The 9,467-nt window shown below is 35.8% G+C and overlaps 1 protein-coding gene across 1 annotated transcript; it reads right to left on the bottom strand.

Moving 5' to 3' along the window:
• Positions 1-793: 793 nt before the first annotated feature.
• On the bottom strand, positions 794-9,415 carry mmp20b (matrix metallopeptidase 20b (enamelysin)). The gene is given in 9 exon segments (XM_053646950.1): positions 794-1,675; positions 1,794-1,897; positions 1,972-2,128; positions 2,215-2,345; positions 3,021-3,468; positions 4,136-4,261; positions 4,444-4,592; positions 5,914-6,152; positions 7,837-9,415. Coding segments are annotated over 9 exon segments (1,596 nt in total). The 5' UTR covers positions 7,978-9,415; the 3' UTR covers positions 794-1,574.
• Between the last annotated feature and the right edge of the window lie 52 nt (positions 9,416-9,467).

Consider the following 9,467-nt stretch of genomic DNA (forward strand, 5'->3'; position numbering starts at 1 on the left):
GTCATTCTCCTCTGACCGCTCTCATCAACAAGGTGTTTCTGCCTACAGAACTCCCAATGGGCGCACTCTTTTTTTTTTTGCTTTTTGCCCCATTATGTGTAAATTATTGATGAGTGAAAGGGGATCAGCAGTTTCTGAAATACGCAAACCTGCCTGTCTGACACCAACGACCATGCCCCTGACATCGCCCATTCTGATATTTTATGTCAAAATTAACTAAAGCTCTTGGCTTGTATCTGCAAGATGTTAGCATACTTCAGGACAGCAAAATCACATGCCTCCTTAACTTAAGTGAGTTAATGGTTACCTTCACTACATAACACAGTCTCATGTGTCGTGTAGTTTCTTTTACTAAACAGTTTGAGGTTTAGAGACTGATAATCGCTTTGGACTTTTACAGGGTCAACATTTTACATTGCTTTTGAATGCATCTTGTGAGAAAGTTTAGTATGAATTTTGTTTTTCACCATTTTTGCTTTTGGCATAAAGGCAAAGCAGAAGAGCTCACAGTACATAAAATATCATAAGTCGTATGCAATAACCATTTACAGAAAGTTGTGTGGAGCCAATTTTTAAGTTAAAAAATTCAAGTTTGGAAGTCTGCCATCTCTGACCTCCAACTCAACATAAGCTGCTTTTTTTTTTAAAGCCAAAAAAAAAAAAAAAAAAAAAAAAAAAAAAAAGTTACCAAATCCTGTATGAAAAGGAATAATATACCATAAAAATAATTGAGCTGTGATTTTTATGGGAGGCCACACAAATACTAACATCAATCTTTTTTATTGTTATTTTTTAAAATTGGGATAATGTTAATCTATCTTTTTGGTACATTTCTAGTAGGATTTTAAACACTATGTAGGCTTTGGTCAACCATAATGAAACATAATTAATATGTTAAGAATCAGTTACATCAACATTATTAATCATTACACATTCGGCCTGTATATTTTAATGTTTTATGTGGTTATTAAAAAGTTATTTATTTTTTCTTTTAAATATTCTCTCTATACAACATCTACAGTATCACTTTCTGAAACTAATATTCATACGGAGTTATTTGACCAGCTAGTGTGTAAAATAAAACAAATAATGTGTTAAAGTAATGGTGGCCAGTAGTACAACGGCATTAATCAGAAATCTAAACCTGTTCAAGCAGGTGCTCCCTCATCCAGCTTAAAACACCAGTATTTTATATGAATCTGTGCTAATTGTATAGAAACCTAACAAATAACATACTGCCTAATTAGCAGCCTAGGTATTTTTCAGTGTATTTAGTGTTCACACAAGTGCTGAAAACAAACATAGCATAATAAGTGCTTATAGCAAATAGTCCTTAATTCCTATGAAGACGGTCAAGATCTCCCCCTCCCCCCAACACACACAGACACCTGTTTTTCATGTAGTTTTAAAGAAGATAGAAGAATAAGAAATTGATTTTCAAACCAGTAGATGCACATTAACACACTATATGCAGTCTGATTTTCTGCATTCTGTACAATTATAGGCATAGAATACAGCCTACGTTCATATAATTACATTGTGTAAGCCTATAATTTTTTTTTTAAAACTCTTTGTTAACATCCAAGCCAAGAACTTGCTTTTTTAATTGTAATAACCCTCCTCTCCATTACATCATATTTGTACACCTCAGCTTCAACAAAGAAATGAAGGAAACCTGGAAAAATATACATATATTAAACAATATGAATATTAAAGCAATATTTAATATTTTAGTATACAAGTCACTGAACTATTTGAGATAAAATAGGACACAGACTTGTCTGTTTACCCACCATGCTTATAAACAGCTGCACTGATGGGCGTCTTAATGCCTGGGAAAACATCTGAGATGACGTGTGGGTTAGATTTTTCCAAGGTGTTATCATTCTCATTGTATCTAAGGGAATAAAAACTCTGAATAAATATGATGTACATACAATAATGTATGACTCTTGTACATCTATAACATACCTCCAGTATTGATCCCGAGTAAAGAATAAGGTATGGCCAGTGTTGGGAACGTGGACTGCAGCATCTATGTGGTCCACTGAGGCTGGGAAACCGAAGCTGGTGATTTTTTTACGCTGGCATTTCATCCGAGAGCCCTTCACTGTCCAGAAGCTGGAACCTGTATGGAAATGGATTGAATGGAGAATATTAAGATATTGTGTCTGGTACATAATTGTACCGAACAGCTTCAGTGAGGGTCAGTACCACTGAAAAGGAAGGTAGTAGAGTGTTGTGGATGCCAGTAGGCAGCATCAATTCTTGAATTGATTTTTGAAATGAAACTGTTGATGGGACCCTCCTTTATGCCATTTGTAGCATTCTTGATCCATAAATACCTTTATAGATAAAGAAAGAGAACAATTATGTGAAGAAAAGTAAATAGAGTGACTTAAGTTTCATCTGGTACAATAATATGCACTGATTAACTCTACATGCACAATCATAATTGTATCTTAGTCATTTGCAACAGATGCTAAATGATTCTAAAAGTTCAATATGTACAGGCAGGTGACAAATTAAAGAAAAACTACGTAAAGTGTCTTTGTGAAGCGTTGGGCCACCATGAGCTGCCAAAACAACTTCGGTGCACATCTATAACAAAGATGTTCTACACAGTTCTGGAAATGTACTAGAGAGATGAACATCATTCTTCCAAAAGATATTGCTTCAGTTGGTGTTCTGATGATGGTGGTAGAGAGTTTTACACATCAGTCCAAAATCTCCCAAAGGTGTTTAACTGGGTTGAGACCTGACAACTGTGAAGGCCCTAGCATATTATTTACATCAGTTTCATACTCATCACATTCAGTGGATGTGGACACTCCCATCATTCAAATCAGGATAATTTTAGTTTGTAGTGACTTCTGTCTAAGTGGACAAGTGGACCCAAACATGCCAGAACAAAATGTCTCTCATAACATAAAAGAACCACCAGATTTCCTTTAATTTGGCACCAAATTAAAGTCTATAGTTTTATATATTTATATATAGGTTTTTTTTTAATGACTCACCGGTCTTTGAAAAAGAACATGTCTGTCCCTATATTAGTAACAGAGTCAAAAGACAGGCCAGGATCACATTTGTCCTTTACTGCCCTTGGATAGTAAAAGCCAGTGTACCAAGAGTTGAAGGGATAGTTCCAATTCAGCCTTGGGTAATAAGGTGCTGTAACGCTCGGCCCTGTGGAATATCATTTATGATTTTATGTTTAATTGTGAAAAGCAAGTAAGACTTTATATGAGGGGAAATTCAATACATCTCTGTGGACAACATGGGTACAGAAAGTAAGTGAATTTATACCATACAGTGCGTTGATGTTCATAATATCTTCACTGGAAAGCATATTTTGTGGTTGACGGTTTCTGTACGTGGGATACATGAGGGACTGTGGGTTTTGAGAATGTTTCAAACCCAAGGCGTGTCCAAACTCATGTGCTGCAACCAAATACAGGTTAAATCCTGGAGTGGGAGACATGAAACCACAGTCATTGTCAAATACACTACTAAGAAAAACAAATACTTTTACATTTTCTCATCTTACTACAAGGTATGACAAATTCCTCAGACTAAAAAATAAATAAATACAGCACTGTATTTTACAATGCCAATAGGTTGCACACCTATGTAAATGTAATTGAGCATAAAACCGAATTGTTGGATGTTGGCCAGAGTTTGAGGCTGCCTTTAGTGCTTTATGTCCAGGCAGAGGACAACATTGACATGCATATGTTCAAGGATGACAACGGTAGGGTACTTGGGACCAAATCCGTGTGTGACTGGTTTCATTTTGACTGTCCTGCAAAGTCACCAGACCTTAATCCCATAGAAAACTTGTGGGATTGTTTGGAAGAGAAGGTGAAATGTCCAAACAGACAACAAGAACAAGCTGATTTGCACACTAAAATAACTAAACATTGACATGAACTATCTTGACACTTGGTGTAATATTACCTGACAGCACTGGTGCTTTTATTAGGAGAGGGGAGACGTAACTGTGTATTAGGATATGAATTATACATGCAAATCATGTTTTTCCCCTAAATTGAAGACATGTATCTAGTTAAATTGTCCCACTAGTATAGTCTTTGATATGGTATATATTTAATCTGGCAAGCTGAAAAAGTACCTCTGGAATCTGCTGTCCAAAGTTCATCTTCATCAAAGTGAACATCTCCTCCGATGCCCTCTCCAGGGTCAAAAGCATGAGCCAGTGTGCCTTTAGGTCCATCAAAGGGGTAGTTGTCGCCATGGTCTTGGATTGTTTTGTATAAAGACACACAAAAAAAATGAATTGTCATGATTAGACAACAGGAGTGGTCAGTCTCATTAAAATCTGAGGGCTGACACGGCGTTCATGTCCATCCAGTCCAAAATCATTCTATGTAAACTTCATGTACATTATTGAAGGGCTGAAATCACCCCATGGGTCCTTACATTTGGAGCCAAACTCCACCATGATGTCAGCTTGCTGAGAGGAAGACCTGAAGAAATGTAAAGGGCTGGCTTTAGCCCACACGTCCAGAGCTGCTCCAATCAAGGAGTCTACTGTATTCGTAGGTAGGTCAGTGGTGTACCTCCCAATGCTGAAATTTCGAGAGAAATGTAAGCTTAATTAATAACTGAGAGAAAGCCAAATACAGTTGAGGCCAAAAGTTTAAATACACCAAGGCTAAATATATAAAATCTCAGTTTTTTAAATTAGGACATCTACCTTGTTTACATCAGAGGTCATTTTAAAACAATCAAATAGTGACGGATTTATTTCAGCTTGTCTTTGCTATATTAGAATTGGGTCAGTGTCAGTGGACTTCCAAAAGACCAGATCCTCCTTAGGAGCAATTTCCAAACAACAGCAGGTACCATGCACAAGTGCACAACAGTCTGCACAAACAACTGTACTAAAATATAAAAAAATATTGGGACCCCTTAGACACTGCATTGCTCAGGAAAGAGGCAGAAATGAACTCACAGGGATAAATGAATTTTGGTTGAAAAGGTTTAACTAATCCCCAAGACAACAACAAATGAAATAGTGAAGGAATATGTACATCCACCATTATGAATATCCTACATCGCCAAGCCTGAAAGGCTGCTGAACAAGGAAGAAGCTCCTACTCCAAGACCAGACTGAAGTTTGCAGGTGATCACCAGAATGAAGACCTAGTCTTTCAGAGGAATGTTTTCTGGTCAGATGAAATAAAAATGTAACTGTTTAGCTGTAATAATCAGTGCTATTTGTGGAGGACAAAAAGAGTGAGGTTTTAATTTGGAGAACACAATTGCAACTATGAAGCATGGAGGTGGCAGCATCCTGTTGTGTGGGTGTTTTGCTGAAAAAGGGACTGGTGCATCATGAGGAAGGAGGATTATGTACTAATGCAACTAATGCAACACCTCACGATATCAGGAAGAGATTTAAAACGTGATTCAAGTTAAGCAAGTAAAAGGCAATTCCACTAAATACTTACAAAGTGTATGTAAACATCTGACCCACTAAAAATCTGAAATAGTACAAATCTGGCTCTCAACTATTATTTTGAAATAAACAGTGGTAGTTCAGTGGTTAAGATGCTGGACTACTGATCGGAAGGTTGTGAGGTCAAATCCCAGGACTGCCAAACTGCCACTGCACAAACTCAACTGCTCAGTTGTATAAATGAGAACAATATTGCTCTAGGTAAGGCCATAAATGCCTAAAGAAAAATAAAGTCTGCTAAATGGTGTAAATGTCCTCTAATGGAAATAAAGCAGATACCCTAATTGACTTAACACAGGAAATGTAATGTATGGTAACGTGAAATGTATGGAGTTTGAATGTCTTTAGTCATGGTGTATGTAAACTATTGGTCTTAACTGTACACCTGATCACCAGTTCTGAACACTTATACTGCTGAAGTTTATTACCTGTAAGATATCACATTTTTCTTCCATCTGTTGCCTCGGTTGTAAACATATTCCTCAATATCAGGAACACCACACCTGGGCATCTTTATTACAGCTAGTGTCTCAGTGTCCAAGCTGCCTGTCTGATTAAGTCCAAAAAAGCTCTGCATGTCCTTCAGTTTAGAGGAAAAAGAGGGGCGACTTCTCTTCCTATGACCAGGGGGACCTGTCTGAAAACTGTAGAAGCGTTCGATGTATTTCTGAGAGAGAGGAAGAAGAAATGACTGCAATGGAAGTTTGAATGGCTTTCCTGTTTCCTCTTCATCTCAATCAGAATTATTTATGGTGTAGATAAATACTTAATAAAAAGATAATTACAGTAGTTACAGTGGATATATATATATATATATATATATATATATATATATATATATATATATATATATATATATATATATATATATATTAACAGAATTCATATATATATATATATATATATATATATATATATATATATATATATATATATATATATAAATAGCAAGTTTTTAATGAATGAAATTAATTTTATGAAAAATATTAAACATTTTAGGGAAAAATAAAAAGTTTAGTGTTCAGAATGAACCAATCACATTCAATCTCATGTTCAAAAGTAATTATCATACAGCTGTCATATATGAAATTGTTCTGATTAGCCCAAAATAAAGACCAGCTGTTTCTGTAGGATTTTCTTGACATGTTCTTGGTTTCATCTGACTGCTGAAGCCATGGTCTGCAAAGAGCTTACAAAGCATGTACAGGATCTCACTGTCAAAAGATATCGATAAGGAGAGGGGAAGAAGTTTGATGTATGTTTTGGGTCATTGTCATGCTGAAATTCCTTTTCATATTCAGCTTGCTAGCAGACACATGATTATTTTGTGCTAAAATTGACTGGTATTTGTCAATTTGTCAATTCAAGGCCACCAAACTCGCTGTGAAGCATGGTGGTGGCAGCAGCATCATGCATTAGGGCTGCTTTTCTTCAGCCAGAACTGGGGCTTTTATCAAGGTGGAGGGAATCATGAATTGACAAATACCAGTCAATTTTAGCACAAAACATTCATGTGTCTGCTAGCAAGCTGAATACAAAAGGATTTTCACCTTTCAGCATGACAATGACCCAATACATACATCTAAATCAACAAAGAAATGGCTTAACCAAAAGAAGATCTAGGTTTTTTGAATGATCTAGCTAGAGTCCAGACCTGAATTCAACTAAAACTCTGTGACGTGACTTGAAGTGACATGGATGTGGGGTGATATGGATGGATCTAGAATATTTTTTCAAGAAAGAGTGAGAAAAAGTCAAGACGTGCCACACTGACAGACTCTTACCACAATAAACAGAGTGGTGTAATAAAATCAAAAGTTGCTTCAACAAAGTATTAGTTTAGGGTTGAGCACACTTATGTTTTTATTCCCCCCTAAAAAAAATCTGATTGTTTTTCACTTTGCTTATATACTTTGCAGTTTCACAATAAAGGTAGAAAAGGTTCTGACATTATTCATCTTGGTATAATTTTTTTCACAAAAACTTGCGAATTTTAACAGGTGTGTGCAGACTTTTTAGACCCATTGTATGCATGTTTCTTCATCAGAGGCCATCAGTCATGTCTTCACCACTGATTATGCTATTTGTGGCCTTCTTTATATTTTACATATCTATTTACATATCTACATATCCAATATCTAGCATTAATAAAAGAAGCATCACTGCAATTAAAAGACTGCACCAGTGTAAAGAGACAAAAACACATTCATCAACAAAGAACAAATTAACAATTCTTGAGTAGTGTTAAATACAACATTCCATTGATGATCACAAAAGTGATTTTATATTATACTGTAAATCAATTAATAATGTATTATCAAAGAATATGAAAAAAACCCCCAAAAACTTACAGCTGCCAGTACCACATCATCCTGGAGTTTTTCACAATGATGTAATGTTGCATCTCCTCGCTCGACCTGCAGAAGAGGAGCACCAAGACACGGAGGAGCAAAAACAGCAAAGGCACAAACTAAACCAAAAAAGATCCCCATCGTCCAGCTCTGAATCACAGAGGTGTTGAAAGCGGCCAGCTGGAGAAGAGCTGGACTGGATGATCAAGGTTGCTGGAAAGGCTTTTTAACACGTACCTATGACTCAATCAAGTGCTGAGGCTGAAAAACCTCACACACTGGGAGGAGTTCAGTAAGGACACAAGACATAAAAAAAACAAGACATTTGTGGAAATGTATAGATGAAATAATAATAATAATAATGATAATCATCATTACCAGCTATAGAGCTGAATCATTAATATGTTCATTAATTAATTAATCATTAATTAATCCGTTCTTAAACCAAGACCACAATAATTACATCACTTTACCCATTTGTTTTTGCTACATGTCCTGCCGATCATTTTTAAATAAATGTGGCTTTTAATAAATATTTTACCCAGATATTTATGTTATCTGTACAACTTTAGTTTAGAGACTGTCCATGTCATATTAAATGAAACAGAGGAGTTGGAAAACTTCAGTAAGCAGTTTGATCTGCTAGAAAGAACATATTCAGAGAGCTAATAATTTTCCACATAGATGTAAATCTAACAGGATACTGCTGTACTAACATTTTATTTCACATCCAGTTTCTGCCAGCCTCAGTCTCCCTCTCAGATCTGGGAAATAAAAAAAACTCAAACATTTCAACTCTTATTACTCCTTGGCATTGCGACATCTATAGAAAGCGGATATTTTGTATGAGAAAATTAGAAAAAAAACAAAACAAAACAAACCCCATTGGAATTATTGGAATGTAGGCTGTTTTCTATAAAATCTTGTGAAAGTGGCTATTGGAAATGGAAACGTAGGGGTGGCAGGGTATTAAAGACATGACAGGCTTACATAGATATGCCATGAACATACCATTTGTCTGATTCATCAAGCTTTGTCAAATATTTTGACGTGGATGGAGAGTTGCTCTGAGCAAAGTGATATTTTATCCATATATCATCAATTCTGCATTTGAACCAAGGCATTCATTTTCCTTTTAGAATCAACAGTCTGTCTACACTCAGAATATAATAATACATGGCAAATTGCATAATAGCTGTTGCTGGAGTGCAATCCTAATAGCTTGTCATATTATTTCAGTGTCTCTTATTTACTACAACAATTTCACAATGTGAAGCCTAAGGCGAATGAGCCACACATTGCACTGAATTTATTATTTTGCTTCAGTTGCACAATGCTGTGAGAATCACAAACAGTAACCACAACACACATACACTCACACGCATAAGAATGTACAGATTACCACTAAGTTTCAAAGGCTTGTTTGTTTCGAAGGGCTGGTAGGTGGAACTCTAACACCTCTAATAATAATCATAATAATAAACATGGTGTTGTGCATCAAGCTCAGATTGCAGAGGACCATTAGCACATATTTACTAATCTGATATTAAACAGCATTATATTTCATAAATCTAGGACATGATGTACCAACAAGATGTATTGGTCCATCAGTCCTCAAGGGAAAAAATGCC

The sequence above is a fragment of the Ictalurus furcatus genome, chromosome 17, assembly GCF_023375685.1.
Source record: "Ictalurus furcatus strain D&B chromosome 17, Billie_1.0, whole genome shotgun sequence".
NCBI lineage: Eukaryota > Metazoa > Chordata > Actinopteri > Siluriformes > Ictaluridae > Ictalurus > Ictalurus furcatus.